The sequence below is a fragment of the Callithrix jacchus genome, chromosome 17 (genome assembly GCF_049354715.1).
Source record: "Callithrix jacchus isolate 240 chromosome 17, calJac240_pri, whole genome shotgun sequence".
Lineage (NCBI taxonomy): Eukaryota > Metazoa > Chordata > Mammalia > Primates > Cebidae > Callithrix > Callithrix jacchus.
Window position 1 is genome coordinate 19,212,506 of NC_133518.1, and position 19,909 is coordinate 19,232,414.

At 35.4% G+C, this 19,909-nt stretch overlaps 1 protein-coding gene across 3 annotated transcripts in view; it reads right to left on the reverse strand.

Moving 5' to 3' along the window:
* Positions 1 to 13,220: 13,220 nt before the first annotated feature.
* The window catches only part of SERPINI1 (serpin family I member 1), an 85,542-nt gene continuing 78,853 nt past the window's right edge, over positions 13,221 to 19,909 (reverse strand). For all 3 annotated transcript variants that reach the window (XM_008983513.5, XM_002759410.6, XM_008983514.5), the window contains exons 7-9: positions 15,629 to 15,715; positions 14,151 to 14,240; positions 13,221 to 13,541 (exon numbers count right to left, since the gene is read on the reverse strand). In XM_008983513.5, the coding sequence (XP_008981761.2) occupies positions 13,465 to 13,541; positions 14,151 to 14,240; positions 15,629 to 15,715 (254 nt within the window). In that variant the 3' untranslated portion in view covers positions 13,221 to 13,464. The remainder of the gene's footprint in view (positions 13,542 to 14,150; positions 14,241 to 15,628; positions 15,716 to 19,909) is intronic.

A 19,909-nucleotide genomic window follows, 5' to 3' on the forward strand; every position in this document is an offset into this window, starting at 1 on the left:
AATTACTAGTGGCAAACATTTGCTTTTGGAAATGTTTCACTAAGCCCTTCCTATTTGAAAAATGAGGGAAAACTTGAAAAAAGTTTCCTCCAAATCCATGTATGCCAACTACTTAGCCCCTTGTAACTAAAACCCAGGAACATTGTGAATATAACATTATTTTACATGTTCAAAGACATAGAAGAGCTTTCTTTAATAAATGGTATGCTATTATCTCTTCTAATAGTGGAAAAGTGATCTTGGAAGAACCAGGCACACTCACTTTTCCTACCAGTTTGTTGCTATACTCAAAACAAAGTTTATAGATTCTCCTTTAACCTGTGTGATTTGACTATAAGATGTGAATCAGAAGACTTTCAACAGGGACATTAACAAGAACAGTCAGTCTGGGCAGGGCGGGTGGCTCATGCCTGTAATCCCAGCACTTTGAGAGGCCAAGGCAGGAGGATCACTTGAGGTCAGGAGTTTAAGACCAGCCTAGCCAATACGGTGAAAACCCATCTCTACTAAAAATACAAAAATTAGCCAGTCATGTCAAGTGCTTGTAATCCTAGCTACTCAGGAGGCTGAGGCAGGAGAATTGCTTGAACCTGGGAGGGGGAGGTCGCAGTGAGCCGAGATTGCACCATTGCACTCCAGCCGGGTGACAAACCAAGACTCCATCTCAAAAACTAAAGCAAAAACAGTTAGTCTGTTTACAATACATACTACAGAGTATACTACCAAGAGATAATTTTCTTCTTCTTCCTCTTTTTTTTCTTTATTTGATAGCCCAACCTGTGTTCTTCTCAGTTTATCTCCTTTCTGGGTGGCAATGGAGTCTTTCAAGTTCATTAAAGACATTATAGAATGTTTATAAAGAACTGGTTCTCTAACCTTGAGTTTTTATTTCCAATAGGTCAAAATTATTATTCCACTTTGAATCTAAATCAGAAATAGGCCAGATAGAACTGTGTCATGAAAATGAAGATTATTTACTTCAAAACAGTGAAAGATTCACATTGTATTCTCTAAAAGTTGCCAGTGAATGCAAGAGGCTCATTCTCAGGAGCATTTTTTTATAGCATGTGTACATCTGGATAGACTAATATTACCAAATACTTTGGTGCCTACTATGAGGATTTTCTTTTACCCAACTGCTTTAAACGTTGAAATAAAAGTGATTGCTACCCTTATCAGTTTGTAAAGATTACAGTGACATCTTGTGGCATATAATTTCCCCTTTTAAAACTCCTGACCAGGTAAAAGTTGAGCATGTCAGTTCTTGCCAAAGAATTTTGGCTTTGTTAATATAATATACCTTGGCCAAAAAAACTGACTATTGATTAAAATAGAAGCCAAATGAACAAAATACATTCTTCTTTACTTGGTTCTAATAAGCATTTCTGAATAATTTAAATTAGAAATAGTTTTTTTAAGTCTACCATTTATTTTAAATTTTCTTCTATTAGTCTCATTATAACATTGGACATTTGTTATAATTTAATCCATGTAAAGACAATGAAATTAAAAATTAAAAGTTTCTGTTAAGGAACTATTGTGTAATCATAACTTCTAAGAATTATTATAATTCAGTGAATTAAAATAATCTTATTTGAGGAAAGATTTTTAATGAAAGGAAAATATTTTCTATAACAAAATCAAACTTCTGTCATTTAAATCCAATAATCATTAGCCTCTTCAAGGACTGCCTCTAATTAGCAAGTATAGTGTGAAAAGTGAGACTCTATTAAGCTATATTAAAATATAAATTTTTTCATAGACACAGTAGACCAGAACTAATACTCCCATCCTCCCACTTGTGAACACACATTTCAGTCATTAATTTTCACTTCCAAATCATAATTTAGAGATGACCAATTTGAGTCTTCTTCAGGTAAGGCAGGGTCATTATGCTGAGAATCATTACCATTTGCAGGGATCTTTTCTCCTGCCTTCTTCTCTTCACTCACTCTCCCACATACTCCCTCTCCTTTTGATTTTGAACTTTAAAATGACTCTTCTCATGGCCAACAAAAGCAATTCTTTTTGGAAATTATAGGTGATAATATTCTTCTTGCTATGTACTTTAATATAATTCCTTGTAAGTCTTGTTGTGAATAATATAGTACTTCCTCTGATTTGAGACATCAATTATTAGATACTCCTTTGTTTTATGTACTACCAAGAAAGAAGAAAATCACTGTCAGCTACAAAGTGACACATTGACTAAAATGATTATTTTAACTCATTGAAAATGCATTACATATCTTTTAGACTTATTTAAATAGATTTTAATTTATATAATGCTTATGCATATTTTAAAATAAAAATATAAACAAAATATAATGTTTCCGAACCACAGAATCCAGCTCCAAGTCTCTGTCCACGCAGTGACTGCTGTCTGGTTTTGCCCACTCCACTGCCCTCTGTGCTAGTGGGTGATTCAGCTGTGCCCAAAGGGAGCCCCAACTTTTGTCTCCCGGACTTTCAAACTATTGACACATATTTTGAAAGTTTTAATATTGGCACCTTATCTTACAGAAAAATCAATGAAAGATCTTTTTACAATGACTAAGATTTACAATTATTCCTCAAATGGTCATTAGGATTCTTCCTCAAGGGGTTTGTAGACAGACATGCAAGAGATGACAGTTCGAAACTGCCATGCGACAAGACACCATGCACAGACGACGGCAGCGAAGTCACGACGGTTACCTGACCATGACTGACTGTAAACCCAATTGGCTGTTCGACTTTCATAAATATTAGAATGTGAACAATGATTTGCCTGAAAACAGCTGAAATCTGATAATCCATGCTAATAGGTAGCCTTTCCTGAATGACAGCTCTGTGTTGTGTACTTATATTTTTCGTATGCATTATATCATTTAAACCTTAGTATAATTCTATGAAGTAAATGGTGTTATTTTGAATATAAGGTGGAAATAAACAACTTGCTCCAAGGACGGACATCTGGCAAGTGGCTAATCTGGGATTTAAGCTCAATTTTATCTCATTCCCAAACCAATATTTTTTTTCCATAGGCATCTGGTTAAAAATATTTAAACAAAAATACCGGGAGAGAGTCACTCAATCATATATAAAAGGATAATCCCTCCATCAGCAATTTTCCTTGAATAACAGAGCAAAGAGAAATTTCGTGAACAAATGTCAGCTTTGTATATGCGTGAATTATGAAAAAACTTCCAGAAAAGAAAGATGAAACCTTGTCTCCTATTTGAGGAGGGGGAAAAACTGCTACATCAGCTAGAAGCTGTGATTACTGTTGAAGAAACATTTCTGGAACATGCCATATGTCACAAATAACTACTTTACTTTTTCTCAAGGAAACAAAAAATGCTGCAACTTTCAAAGAGAAGAGAATGCATCTTTATTTAATATATATAATTAAGAGTGAATTTTGTGCTGGGTGTGGTGGCTCACGTCTGTGAGCACTTTAGAAGGCCGAGGTGGGCAGATCTCTGGAGCCCAAGAGTTTGAGACCACCCAAGCCAACATGGCGAAATCCCGTCTCTACTAAAAAAGAAAAAAAAAAAAACTAGCAGGGGATGGTGGCATGCACCTGTGGTCCCAGCTTACTAGGGAAGGATCGCTTGAGCCCAGAAGTAGCTTAGCTCTCGGAAGAGCCAAGATTTCACCACTGCACTCCAGCTTGAGTGAGAGATTGAGACCCAGCCTCAAAAACAAAACAAGAAAGGAAGGAAGCAAGGAGGAGAAACGAGTGAATTTGGACAAAGAACAGTATGTTTTTGGTTTGGGTCAGTTTTATTTCTATTAAATAAATGTACTTTCCACAAATCTTTGCTCACCAAAATTAGAAATCACATGACTATGATCCAATTTTAAGTTCTTAGCTTACTGAAGTTAAATTATCTTCTATACTTTGAACCAAAGTCGCTAATAAAACATTAAACTAATTCTTCTGTGGAAATCTCTCTTTTTCTTCATAATACAGATTTTTATGTGCTATTTTTATGTGCATATGGAGGCTTCTGCAATTCCCTCAAGAATAGCATTGCTGGCAGACATAAAGCAAAGTGGTTGGGCTAAGCATCATGTTCTCTCTGTTTGCACAAATTAAAAAAAACATTTTCAAAATTTGTGTACAGTTCGAAATAGGCATAATCTAAAACTTACATTTCTTGTAAAAATGTTTTTATCCAACAATGTTAGGAATGGCTATATAGTTGAAAAGCAAACTAATCACAAATTGGAGACTTTGAGAGGTTAGTTTTAGAAACCTTGCATCATTTTTCCTATTTTATAGTGTAAAGTATAAATACTATCACAAATGAAAGGACAGAAGACTAATATTTTTCTTAATTCTTCCTAGGACCAAATTTTATGATGGAGTCTACAACAACATAGAATGTATCTAGCATAATCAAAACCATCTTAACATTAAGTTAAAAGTAGAAAATTGAATTAACAAATAATCAGTCAGAAAATATGAGCATTACATGACATGTTCTTTCCATTAAAAAATGCAAAGCATTTAGCCCTAATTTCTTTTACTTATTTTGCATTCTAAAATACTACATGAGCTTCTGGACCACAGATATAAAGAAGCAAATTTAAATGTGCAGGGAAATGAATTTCATAAAAAGAAGAGACAATTAAGAAGTAATAGACCAAAAAAAAAAAAAGGAAATAAAATGGCATGCATACATACATAGCAATCATAAAACTCAACAAGCAACCAATCTTTGACCATTTTGAACAAACAGCATTGAACAGCTCAGTAATCATGTGTGCACATTCACATGACAGCAGGTCCAATAACAGATGCTCATAATGATTACATGGAATTACTGGAAAGGTTTTCAAGTTCAGAACATTAAAAATTATTCAATAGTGATTTAAGACACTTTTGGGAGGCTTTTCATAAAACAATGGTCAAAGTGAAGCATTTTAAAGCTTAAACAGAGACTGACACCTAAAAATTTACTTTTTGGAATCAGATAAATTCCTGATGATACTAAATAAAAATCAGGCAATATTGAAATGATACTTTCCTTAAATATGTTAAGAATGACATATTTTTCAGGTTTATACCAGTAACTTAGAGCCTTTCTACTCAGAGTGTGACCCATAGAGCAGTAGTACCAACACTCCGTCAGCACATTGCACAGCAATACAGAATCCCAGTATTGACCCCTGGATCTATTAAATCAAAATCTAAATTTTACCAACATTTCCATATTATTCTTACACACATTAAAATTTGAGGAGCACTTGTTTAGACAACTTTTAAAAATCTATTGCAAATAAATCAATAAATAGATTCCAAAAGTTGATTATAAAGTGTCGAACAATCCCTAAACTGTTATGTGTGTAACTTTAAACAGGAGACCAAAGGCTTTGAACATGGAACTCTGAGGACTTTATTTTTTAGGATCAACCCAAAGAAAACCTCACCCAAATATATCATAAACAAAGTGTTGAAAACCCCAAAAGAAAATCTTTGGAGAATAAAGATGCAAAGGACATATTACATACACAGCACCCTAATTCAAATGACTGGGGGATTCTCACCAAAAGCCATGGAGGCTAGAAGACAATGAAACAACTTTTTTAAAGCGCTGAAGTTAAAGAACTATCAATTCAGCATTCTATATTCACTGAAAATATTTTTAAGGAACAAAAATGAAAGAAATACATTCTAAGATTAAATATATATATTCTTTTTTTTCAGCATGAGATATACAGCCAAAAATATATTCTTACTAATATTCTCATTCCAAGAGAAATGCTAAAGAAAGTTCTTTGGGGAGAAGGGAAATGATAACGGAAGGAAAACTACAAACCAAGGAAGAGCAAGCAAAATGGTCAATATTTATGTAAATATATTGACCATGTTTCTCCTCTGAAGTTCATTAAAATATATATGACAGTTAAAAGCAAAAATTATAATTACTGTCCAATGGGATTTCTCCATTGCATATGTATATAATGCATATAATAATAACAAGATAAGGGAACAGGGTAAGGGAATTACATGGTTATAAGGTTTCTACATTCTGCATGAAGTAGTCAAATAGTAATACTAAGTGAAATAAAAATTTAAATTGTAATCCTTAGAGCAATCACTAAAAATTATCCAAAGAGAAATAGTCAAAATCCAATAGGTAAATTAAAATGGAAAAGTAGAAAAAAATTCAAGTATTCTCAAGGAAGACAAAAAGGTGAAAGCAGAGGAATAAAGAAAAAAGTAGAAATGGAAACAAGTAATAAAAATTTAGATCTAAATTCAACCATATCAGTAATTACACTATGTGTAAATGATCCAAACATATCAAGTAAAGATAGTCTAATTTGATGAAAAAAAAAAAAAAACAAGACCAAACTAAATTTGGTCTACAAGAAACATATTTGAAATATTATTTTAAATGACCACATGATGCAAAACTGATACAACTAAAAGGAGAAACAGAAAAATACGCAATTCCAACTGAAGACTTAACACTCCTGTCTCAGTAATTGGTAGCCAGAAAATCAACAAAAATCTTGATGACTTGGACAATATAATCAACTTTTTTGACTTAATCAAACACTCACACTACCTAATGTTAAGGTTTATTAGAAAACTACAGTGTGGTATTAGAGAAAGGATAGACACATAAATTAACAGAGCAGAATGGAGAGACCAGAAATACATCTACACAATATGGAAGAAATTAACTTTTTTCTATTAAAAATGGTTTTTACTGTAAAAGACTGTTTTTACTACACTAGAAAAAAAGTTTTTTATAGTAAGAAACTTTTTTTTTAACCAAATAGCAAAGAAAAATTGAGAAAGAATAGTCTCTTCAATAAATAGTGTTGGAAAAACTGAACATCTGTATGCCAAAAAACAAGGTATATTCCACACATTATACAAAAATTAACTCAAAATTGACCATATTCTTAGTGTAAAGCTATCGCACTACTGAGGAGCAACACAGGAGAAGTTCTTCATGACTTTACATTAGGTACGGTTCTTTTGATATAACACCGACAACACAGTCTTAAAAAAAAATTCACTTTTGAAACTAAAAATGTTTTAGTATCTTTCAGTTTCTGTGGAAGACCTGTTAAGAGAATGAAAAGACAAGCTATAGACTGAAAGAATACATTTGCAAGTCACATATTTGACAAAGCTTTCATACCTAGAATATAAAAGAACTCCCAATCTCAAAGACAAGAAAACAAATAACCTAATAAAAAAATGGGCTGAAGATTTTAACAGATACATTACCAAAGAAGATATAGAGATGAAAAATAAGCACATGAAAATATTCCCAACATTAGGGAATTCAAATCAAATCATTAGGAATATACAAATTTAAAGCATAATTAGATACCACTACACATCTATTAGAATGGCTAAAACATGCACACACACACACACACACACACACACACAACCTGATAGTAGCAAGTACTAGTAAGGATTTTCGTAATTATCCTATTTGGTTCATATATTGCTACGAGGAATGCAAACTGGTACACAATCATTTTGGACAACATTTAGGCAGCTTCCTGTAAAGTTTAACATATACTTGTTATATAATGCAGCAATCTCAATCCTGGGTTTTTATCATACAGAAATGAACACAAAAATGTTTAATACAGGTTCACACATTCTGTTTACATATTCTGAAAAAGACAAAATCATCAAAAGGGAGAACAGATGGGTGGTGGCTAGAGGTTGCAGGTAGGGAGAGGCTGTGACGAATAAAAGACAGAACAGGCCGGGGGTGGTGGCTCACGCCTGTAATTCTAGCACTTTGGGAGGCCGAGGTGGGTGGATCACTTGAGGTCAGGAGTTCGAAAGCAGCCTGTCCAACATGGCGAAACCCTATCTACTAAAAATACAAAATTAGCTAGGCATAGTGGTGCATGCCTATAATCCCAGCTACTCGGGAGGCTGAGGGAGGAGAATCGCTTGAACCCAGGAGGCGGAGGTTGTACTGAGCCAAGATTGTGCCACTGCACTCCAGCCTGGGCAACAAGAGCAAAACCCCATCTCAAAAAAAAAAAAGAGTAGAGTTTATGCAAGGGAGGGAAGTGTTCTGTATTTTGTTTGTAGTGAAGGTTACATCAAGCTACACGTTTCAAAATGCATAGACCAGTGCAGCAAGAATAGTGAATTTTGGTGGATATAAATTTTTTAAATCATAGCAATTTAAGATACTTTAGAGGCAGTAAAATTTCAATTAGGAACTTAGTGTCATTATTTATTCTTACTTAATAATAGAAGAACTGCAGAACTCCCAATACATTGTAAAAAAGAACTCCCAATGTTACCAAGGCTGGCACAAGAGTCTAATAATTTTCCTTAAAATACGAGTTTATAATAAGTTTGCCTTTTTCAGTGTTTCTTTCCTGGGTCATATTATGTAGATATATTATAAAATGTAATATTGCTAAATAGTACTGAGCTGGGAAAAAATGAACACTTCAGGTACTTTAATTGGCTTGGGGTCTACTGGGACTTCTTTTGAAGGTTATTTCCCTTTATGGTCCTACTACAGACAGACGCCATGAATCTTGTTTGTTGTTGCTGAGAGTCTTGCTCTGTCTCCCAGGATGGAGTGCTATGGCATGACCACAGGTCACTGTAGCCTCAACCTCCCAGGCTCAAATGATCCTCTCACCTCAGCCTCTTGGGTAGTTGGGACTACAGGCATGTGTCACCACACCCAGCATGGTACTTTTTGTAGAGACAGGGTTTTACCATGTTCTCCAGGCTGGTCTCCAAATTCTGAGCTCAAGTAGTATACCAGTCTTGGCTTCCCGAAGTGTTGGGATATCAAGCATGAGTCCAGCCTGGTATAAATCTTGCTATCAAGTCTGGCATAATGGAAAAGCCATTTTAAAAATACACTTTCACTGGCAAAGGAACCATTGCATTCATTCATTCATTCATTCATTCACATATAAACTAGACATTTAGTAGGTAAAAGGCTGATTAATTTGATATTTGTGTCAAATAGAGTAATACAATTTAATAAACTGTTAGTCTCTTTTCAGATACCTAATTACATATCACTTTTGGTTAGGCATTTAATTTATCTAGACCTCAGTCTACACATTTTTTAAATGATAATATTTTTTGCTCTATTTTAAAGATTGTGGAATTTGAATGGAAAATTCAACATAAAAGCACTTTGCAGAGCAGAGTCTCTATGTGAATGAGTTTCATGTTGTAATCAGATTTCTTACTCTTTCTCTCTAAAGGGGCTTCCTCAAGTTTTGGGGGAAAAATGACATCAAGCATCCTTTGGGGAGGGTAAATTGCTTCCCAGTAAATAATGATGGATGTGGAAGGTCTTCTCTCATCTATTGTCAGACTGAGGATAAAAATTTTCAGTGCAGAGTAAGCCATTAGAATAAACATTAAAAAGATAAGGAAAAATACAGACGCAGGCATGTGCATGCGTGCACGTGCGCGCGCGCGCGCGCACACACACACACACACACACACACAACCTAAAATGGAATGGAATGATGTGGTTTTTTCTGGTTCAATTTTCAGGCAGAAAAATATATAAGCTAAGTTCTTCTAAATAATGTATGATCTGGAATTGGGCCAGAAGTTACTGGTATGTGGCTCCACATATCAAATGGTGAAAACTTGTGGGATGCTGGTTTTAGATTTGCCCAAGCAACTGCACCCCTGTATACACTCCTTTCCCCTCATTCTGACACATCATCCCTAGTGATTCCACCGTTTTTTGGAGAACAAGAACTGAATTAAAACCATGTATTTTGGGTCCCTGCATATATGGGTCTAGGATTTCTTTTTAATGATGCACTTTAGTCAAGCTGGAGATTTGTTTTCAGTTTAGTCCAATATATATTTTAAAATGTGTTAAAATATTAACAGGCAGTCTGGCTTTCCTGGAAGGAAATAGCTACACTGGAGCCTTGTAAGGATATTTTTTATTCAGCCTATACCTTGAGGCAGTCTTATAATGAAACCGTTTAACTGAAGAACCTTGCCCCCTGTCTAAGGCATGCTTCTCTAAATGAATCCTCTCTGTAACAGACAGTGTTATAGTGACCCTCTGAGAATATGGTAAGGTTATTGATTTTTTAGCAGCCAAGTTTTTGTATTACAAATAGTCATTCATCTTATTTTCTCAACATTGCAACAAAGACCTATATTTCACAAAGATACATTTCAGGTTACCTTTGGCCAATAACTAAAATGCCCCAAGCCATTCCAATTAAGAAAAAAAAAAAGATTTTTTTTCTAGATAAGAATAATGTCCATCATTATAAATCAAGAAGCTGATTATATATGAAAGGCAGTGAATTATAATATGTATAATATACACACTTAATTAGAATAAAAATTTTTAATGATATTTTCTTTATTCTAATGACTTATAAACCCTAACTTTTTCTGGTGTTCAGATAAATATTTCTATTTAAGACTGATTTTAACAATTATTTGGTTACTATGGTGATGTCAAAATTTATAGGATTATATTATATGTAAGTATTCAGTCTAACCTATTGAATACACAAAGTAAAATCAAGATTTACAATAAAAGCAAAATCTACATGATTATTTTTTATTTTCTCTAAGAAAAAGGTTCAAAAACCAAAAAGTGTTGGCAAACTGTATACTGTGTGTATCAATTTATTCATTTAAAGGAAATTGAACTTAGCTATGTTACTTTTTAAAACAAAGTACTGAAGATATTATAAATCAAGTCAAACAAAATGAAAAGTACTAACAAGTACTTTATTAAGTACTCTGTTCCTAAGCATTCCACAAGCATGCTAACAACAAAGGATGACAATCGTTTCTTATTTAAAGGACAACTCATGGTACTGAAATATTTTAAGGTAAACCTTCTGAATAGTAGAATTTAATCTTATATCAGCTAATAAAAGTTGCATGTTGGGCTTTATAAACTCCACATGATTGACTGGGCCTGGTGGCTCACACCTGTAATCCCAGCACTTTGGGAGGCCGAGGCAGGCGGACTGCCTGAGGTCAGCGGTTCTAGATCAGCCTGGTCAACACAGTGTAACCCCATCTCTGCTAAAAGTACAAAAATCAGCTGGGCGTGGTGGAAGGTGCCTGTAATTCCAGCTACTTGGGTAGCCAAGGTAGGAGAATCACTTGAACCTGGGAGGCAGAGGTTGCAGTGATCTATTATTGGGCCATTATACTCCATCCTGGAAAACACGAGTGAAGCTCCGTCTCAAAAAAGAAAAAAAGAATTCACATGATTGTCTAATGACATTTACTCTTCCTTATAGGTATTCATATCATTGACTGATGGCCATACAAATATAGAAATAATGCTTAACAAGTAGTGATATGGTAATGAAGACTATCACAAACTCCTAATACCAATACTGAAACGACATCAGTTAACCCAACCTATACACATTATACACAAAAACAAGAGCACTGTTCTATATAACCTATCAATGAACTATAAGTCCTCTGAAAATATAAGCTATAAAAGATTGTGTTAGGGACTCTGTCCTTGGGCATACATAAATTCTTTTGTGAATAATGCCTATACATACCTTCATATTTTGAAATAATATATTTCAAGTGTTCTAATATGCAGAGGAATTTTTCATTCATCCATAGCATGTAATAGAAAAAAAGCCTTTAGAGTAAAACAATTTTTCCCCATTTTGGACAAGTATATTGCATTTTTTCATGCATACTGTCACCCCATCCCCCCAAGTCCCTCCAAACTCTATACAAATTATACAGACATTCTATTCCAAAAATATCAAATGTGCAAATCTTAAGTAGAGTTTTGCTAACAAAGTGACAAACAGCAGAGTCTATGGACAAACATGAAAGGCATTACTTGGGAGCTTGTTAGAAATACACCCCAGGCCATTTAGGCCATACCCCAGACCTACTGAATGATAACCTGAATTTTTAATAAAATCCCCAGGTGATTCCATTACACAATAAACTTTGAGAAGCATTAATTTAATACACTTATTTGGTTTCTATAAACTAACCGTATCTAAAAAACTGGTTATAAATGAGTATTCCCTATGTACCCTTTACTTTAACAGTATTTAAGATTTAGCATGTGACAGAATCAACAAGAAAGCTTGGGGAAAAAGGGAGATTTTCAAGTTTTTTAATTTAGTAGGTCTAGGATCAGGCCTGGTTTTCCCAAACTCTCATGAACTGAATTAAAGTTAATGATAATTGATAACAACAATTCTTGTAAACATCTCCAAATCGGCACAATACCTAATACACAATAAAGTAACATGCAAACAGTTTCTGTTAAATTTTGAAATGTTTTAAAGTTTTTCTGAAACTGTTCATCTTAGAATTAAAAATTTGCCCTTAAACATATATGGTCCCATTCACGAGATCTTATGAAATATTTTTTCTAAGAAATATTAAAAGATAAATTCACTTACTGGAGACCTTGAAGTTGACACCTCTCCCTTTGGAATCAACTATCTCTTGTATTAGAAAATAAGACCATTATATTCTACAAAGTCCTACTTATAATTCTTTCCAGATCTCAAACACAAATGCATCCAGTAGCCACTCCGGTAATTAATGGAAGAAACAAGGAATATGATTCCCCAGTTACAGACATTCAAGTTCAAAATGTAAAAGCCCAATGCAGAGCAAACAAGAACACCTCTGTGGGAAGCATTCAGTCCCGTGATCTGCCATTTTCCAGCATGAGTGTTAGCGTGGTTTTTCTTTTTAACTCTCCCATGTCATGCCAAAGCGCATACTTTTGTTAGTTTGTTCATGTGGTTTATTTTGGGGCTTTGGGGGAATTGTAATTTTGATTTTACTTGCAGCAACAAAACATAGTGATACACCAGACTTGTAAACTGCTTTAGGCATATGAAGCCAAATGAATTTTCAATGATTTGGAAAAATAAGCTATAGGTATTTGAGATTTGCATAGATCTGTTTTTTTTTCTAACAGGTCTTGTCATTAAGCAATATGGAAGATGTTCGGTTTGCGTTCTCTTGCCTACCCTATACAATTATTTCCAAGGAATGACAACATTTTTGTGGAGTACCTGTCTTCACCTCAGTTGTTATTGCTTGTTATATGTAGGTATATAATGGCATTTCACTTTGGTGTTTTGACCCTGCAAATTATAAGAGATTCAAGATGTACAGAAACATTCCAAGGTTCACCTAGCGATATCTTTATATTATGACTTCTAAAATAAAAAAAAATAGATCTAGTCACATGTTCAGTATGTACTTTTATTTTAAACAACGGCACACACACACACACAATGACATAACAGGACCATTACCTTAATACTGATAATATTCCTTGACAAATTGACTTATAACTTACATATATTGTTTTCATCTGGAGCTATTTTAAATATTATTTTAAGATATACTGTAAAACACAAATCCTAAATATATACTAGTTGCAAACATAATGTGCTTAGTTACTGTTTTCCTTGTTATTCAAATAATGTAATTTAAAGTTCTTCAAAATCATGTCCACTTGTATTCATTGTTTCAGGATGCATGACTCGTCCCATGAATAGAATTGTACCTGTATTGGTTTGGAAGTAAACAAAAGAGGGGGTAAACAAAATAATGAAATATTTATCTTCCTCCTTCCTTACAATTAATGAAAATATGTTTCCTTCTTTCTCTTTTCCTCTTTCTTTCTGTCTTTACTTTCTTGAGAAAGGGTCTTGCTCTGATGTCCAGGATAGAGTGCAGTGGCTGTATCAGAGCTCACTATAACCTTGAACTCTCGAGCTCAAGCATTCCTCCTACCCCCAATATCTCCAGTAGCTAAGATAACAGGCATGTGCCACCATGCCTGGCTAATTTTTAAAAAATTTTTATTTATGTGGAAATGGGGTCTCACTACCCAGTCTGGGCTCAAAGTCCTGGCCTCAAGTGATCTTTCCTGCCTTGAACTCCAAGTGCTGAGACTAAAGGCTGAGCCACCTCATCCAGCCTTATCTTCATTAAAAAACATTTATTTCCACATTATAAATTATCTCATAATTCAGTTGATCAATCTCAGGAAAAAGAATAAATAAACAAAATTGTGAAAAGAAATTACATGATGATTACTGAGAAAAAAATCCCCACTTAAAAAAGAGGTTCTTTGTGGGCTATTAAAATTTTGTTTTCATAATAAACTTACCAGTTCTCCTGTTTCTGATAAGAAAGAAAAATGGGTGGTCGACAATAACTTGAGGATATAGCACAGCCATCCTACTAATTGCAATCATTCCTACAGTGCAGAGAAAAAGTAATTATATGTGGATGTGCAGAGACTGATGAGTAATTCCTCAAAACTATCTGTGTCTATCCACCTAACGCAAAGACAACAATTTACAGGAAACAAGATTTTAAATATTTAACTGGAGAAAAATTACATAGGTGTTAACATTTCTACTTGATCTTCTAAAAAAACAAACCAAACGAAAGAAACACACCACAAACAAAACAGTCTCTTCCCTCTACTCCACTAAAAATAATCAGACAATTTATTCTGCTTGTTATGCAATTTTTATTCTCAGCCTCACATAAATATGTGTGTCTTTACTAAAATGACTTTTGAGTAAAAGGAAAGGGAAGAATAAAGATCCCCAAACAAAAACTGAAGACCGTTTCTTTATATTTTCAAATCATTATTTCTTTTGTTTGAAGTGGGTATTTTTACATAGCAAGTCACCAGGTTCCAGTAAGTGGTCAGGATGGCAGTGATAAAAGGGAAAATATAACAGTGAGAGATGCAATGGGGTAACACACGACTGGGCCACTAAATTCCCCTGAGATCCTCATTATAAGATGATCGTTATATACTTGCTGCAGTGTGGTTAATTGTCAAAAGAAAAATTAAGATTTCAAGCTGTCTTGATGCCTGAGACTACCGTGCTCTTACTTCCTTCTGAAAATACTACAGTGACAGTGTCCTAACAGTGACAGTGATAGAGGGGGGGTATGTTGGGACAGTTAATGGGTACAAAAATATAGTTAAATATAATGAAGATCTAGTATTTGATAGCACATCAAAGTCATTACAAATCAGCAATAATTTGTTGTACATTTAAAAATAAGTAGAAAAGTATAATTGAAATGTTTATAATAAAAGAAATGATAAATGCTTGAGGTGATGAATACCCCATTTACCCTGATGTGATTATTATGCATTATATGCCTGTATCAAAAATATCCCATTTTCTCCATACATATATATACTTACTATGTAACCATGAAAATAAAATAATAAATAAAAACGTTTTGCTGAAAAATTAGGAATCAACTTCAGCAAGTAATTTGGTATGAGAAAAAATGTGTAAATGGATAGCAGAAAAATATTTAAAATATTTAAACAGGGAGCACAGCAGAAAAATCTATATTCACAGAGCTGCCAATGTCCTCCTGTCTCTCATTAGAGAGAAAATGAAGATGAGCGTTAGCAGCAAAGGGGCACTGGAGTGAATTCACACTTCACATTCTATTTAGAAAATTCCGGCTGGTTCAGCATTTGCTTGACTTCTAAGTCAGAGCAGAGTGAATTTCTTGGCTTGATTTTGAAAATGACCCCACTCCCCACCCAAGATTGCTCTAAAAATGCAAATCTAGAAGATGGGAGAAGATTTTAGCAAACAGTACCTGAGACAGCAGCAGCTTCTGAGCCTTCTTCATTAACCTCTAAGAAGGACTTGTGAATTGCTTTGGAAAGGAAAATCTCCTTGTTATCTACAAAAAGAGAATCAGAAACATGTTTTTAAATCAGGGATAGGAAAATAATGAAAATGAAGAGATTTGCCATTGGCTAGACTATTTTATAGAAATGTATAAATTATAAAATTGAGTCAAGGAAAAAAATAGAATATTTGAATAATCCAGTAACCCCTGAAGCAATTGAATCAGTATACAAAAACTTTCTCTCCCCTCAAAATTAAAGACTCCAAGCCTAAATGGTTTTCCAGGTGATTTAAACCAGACCTTCAAGGAACAGATAGGATTGCCTGTTGTAAAATCGTTCTAGGCACTAGAAGGAAAATAAAATCTAATCTGTGGGTATTCTTACTTTACTGTAAAAATTGAAAAAAAAGCAATATAAGAAAGAAAATCATAGATCAAGCTCACCTATTAGCATGAAGATTAAATTCTTTAAAAAATCAGAAAATTAAACTCAGCAACATACACAAATCATCTTTTTGAATGAGTTTCAATGGATGTTACAGTGTGTCATGACTCAGCAGTGCAGAACTGCTCTCCTGACTGACTGCCTCTAGTTCACATTAAAGCTTCCTCCAGGATGATCTTATCAAAATACAAATCAAATTATGCCACTAGTCTACATAAAACACTTTATCCCCTCTCCTGCTTGCTCTCCCTCTCACCTCACCTTCAGTATATTACAACCTGCATACGTGCTCAGTATAAACTATAAGGACCTCCATAAGGCTGCCTTTGCTTCCTTCAGTTAGCATTCTTTGCCCCATATGCTGTGCTTCAAAGTATTTGAACTGAAACAGCCTCAATATAGCACACTTTGTCATTTCTGTATCTTTGTTTCCCTAGATCCTCCCTCAACTTTTGTTGTACAGTAAGACACCTAATCTAGTTTAAAAGCTTAGCTTCTAGCTCTGTGAGGGTTTTTTCTGCTCTCCTCTAATTCCTAAATCACTAAAGTAGATCTGACCACTCTTTCCTATTGAAACCAGAAACTAATTCTATTGAAGCCTTTCTAATATGTCATATTTGCACTGATGCTTCCCTTCCTTAAGGCAAGGATTGTGTCATTTTTCCTAGTAATCTCGTCTTCTGGCATATAGTTGGATCTAAAGAATGAACTAACCCTAGTGGAGAGAGTTTCCTGGTAATGTTCAATTTTCTAGTCTTTAACCCAGTATACTGTCATAGACAGGATTTCAGTAACTATTGAATGAAAGTGGTTAACTATTTCATATTATAAGACTTTGGGTACGTGAAGTCTTTTAGTGTCATTTGATGTATGTATACTAAGATCACAACTCTGTTCACAATTGTGGCTATAAAGTTTATTCTTGTAATAGGCCGGGCATAGTGGCTCATGTCTGTAGTTCCAGCACTACGGGAGGCCAAGGCAGGCATATCACTTGAGCCCAGGAGTTGGACACCAGCTTGGGCAACATGGCAAAACCCCATATATATACAACTTTTGTATACAAAAAAATATAAAAATTAGCTGGGCATGGTAGTCTCAGCTACTCAGGAGGCTGAGGTGGGAGAATCACCTGAGTCTGAGAAGGTTGAGGTTGCAGTGAACCAAGATTGCACCACTGCACTCCAGCCTGGGCACACACAGTGAGACTCTGTCTCAAGAAAATTTTTTAAAAAGTTTATTCTTATAATAAATAAAACATATGACAGGAATCTAAAGTAGATTTTTCAAGAAAATTGAGAACAGCAACAGAGAGGGAAAAAGTGCAAAGGCCACATACATGCTAAAAGACTTAAAAATCTGATTGAGTAAAAGAGTAAGGAGAACAGAATGCAGCAGACCAGTGCTACTGTATTTATTTCAAAGACAGCAAAACAAAGATTGAATGCAATGTGTGGATTCCCATAACATGATTAACTGCTACATGAGGGATAGCAAATGCCTGCACATGTAAATGAGACCTCAGGACAATCAACCTTTAGTAAAACACCATCCCACTGGACACATAAGTAGAAGAAAATGTGACAAATAAGAAGGCCAGGTGTGGTGGCTCACACCTGTAATCCCAGCATTTTGGGAGGCTGAGGGGGGTGGATTACGAGTCTTGAGTTTGAGACCAGCCTGGCCCACATGGTGAAACTTCGTCTCTACTAAAAGTATAAGAATTAGCCCAGTGTGGTGGCATGAGCCTATAATAGCAGCTACTCAGGAGGCTGAGGCAGGAGAATTGCTTGAACCTGGGAGGCGGAGGTTGCAGTGAGCCAAAATTGCGCCATTGCACTCCAGCATGGGTGACAGAGTGAGACTCCATCACACGAAGAAAGAAAAAAAGAAACAAAACATATCACAGATACTAAGGGGAAAAAAAAGAAATGAAGCCTTCTTTTTGAGACAAACTTCAAGCAGTTGAGACTTATTAAATAAAATATAAGCAGAGAGTGGTCTAAGCAAGTGTGTTTGCAGCCACAAAACCTTAGAAGTAGATCAGGTCATGCAGAGATACAGGCAATGTCATGGCCCCTTAGCTTGCCCTCCAATATCACTCACCCCATGCAGTAGACAATGAAGGCCATCTTTCCTACTAGGCCATACAATCTTCAAGGCCTGGATTTTGCCTGTTCTACTTATCTCATTCACAAAACCTTGCACACTTGTGAGGTACCAGGTATACACTCAGATATTTGATAAATTGAATCAGAATGCAAAGGGGGTATGAAGGAGATTTACAGTGATGAACTTGTCTTGATGGTTAGAGAAAAGTTACCTATTCTCTCAATCAAGCAAAGGCAAATAGTTTTGTTTTTTGTTTTTAAATCTGCACACTGGCACCAAGCAGCCTTCTCCTGGCCACAGCAGACATTGCTGCCAAATGACTGGTTCTCCTTTCCTCCCGGCAGCAAGAGGCCAGGATTTTTACAATGGATGAGATGGGAAGAGGGCCGGTAAACCCTAGGTTCCCCTAGAGACAAACAGGGCAATAATTCAAACTCTTCTGAAAAAAGCAGGGCAAGACTACAAAGGCATTCATTCAGTCACCTAGTAAAGACTTATTCAGTACCCTCTGCATATGAGGTATTGTGCAAGGCACCAAAGGCTCTAAGTGTCTGACATTAAATCATGCTTGTAGGATGGTCATCATGCAAGTGTAGGCCACTACTTCCTCTGTGGCACTGTTCCTAAACTCAGCCAATTTAAATAGATTTCTGCGTCATCAAGGGCATGCTTAAAATAACAAAATGACGGGAGTATCATAACAGAACCCCAGCATACCAAAAGTGTCTCTGTGATTTAGTTGCCAAAATATCTTTAGCTTCAGCCCCACCCATGAAATTTAGAAAACTTCCTAGAATTTGAGTTCTCTTAAGATAGGAATAAAGTTTCTTTGTTTGCTTTTCTGGATGGATTTTGTTACAGAACCAACAAATACTCAGTTATTGGTTATTCAGTCATTCATGTGCTGAGCACCTACTATGAGCCAGACACTTGATGTACTAGATATATTATGATGAACTAAACTGTTGCTTCCTAATGAGAGGAAAACAAACATTATATAAAAGAACAATAAAAAAGCAAATCAATAAATGACTACAATCGGAGTATAGTACGTATAACTAAGCTAACAAGATAAGGTGGTATGTTGGTCAGTGACTGGGGCAGCAAAGAGGAGCTACTTGACACTAGTGATTCAGAAAGGTGGGTCTGAGTGGGCAAATCTTAGCTGAGACTGAAGGAATACAAGGGAGCCGGCCACTGGAAGAAATAAAGGGAGAGTATTTCAGATGGAGGGAAAAGCTAGTGCAGAGGCAGATACAAACTCCACATGTTTAAGGACCAGAGGAGGGCTGTGTGGCTGCCGTGTAGAGTTGGGAGAGCAGGAAGTATGAGAGAACCCCCTCCATGCTTGTAGCCAGGTGGGGTACAGTGACATTTACTCACAGCAATAACCCACTCAGTATCTACCCTGTCTCCCACCCCCCAAATTCTCTTCTGTTTTCTGGGGATAGAAAGATGTCTATGCTTTTGAATAGCTTTGATTTCAGAGACAAGCATGTAAACCAACAGTCTAGGAGAAAATGAAACATGTGCCAACAGAGCTGTGTGGAAAGTGCTACCAGATTCCAGATAAGGAAAAGTAAACGATTTAGGAAGGAAGAAGGATGCAAGGTTCTCTGAGGTGAGAACGTTTCAGCTCACTACTAACAATCAGTATGAGTGAAAAGTCACAGAAATCAAGAAGGACA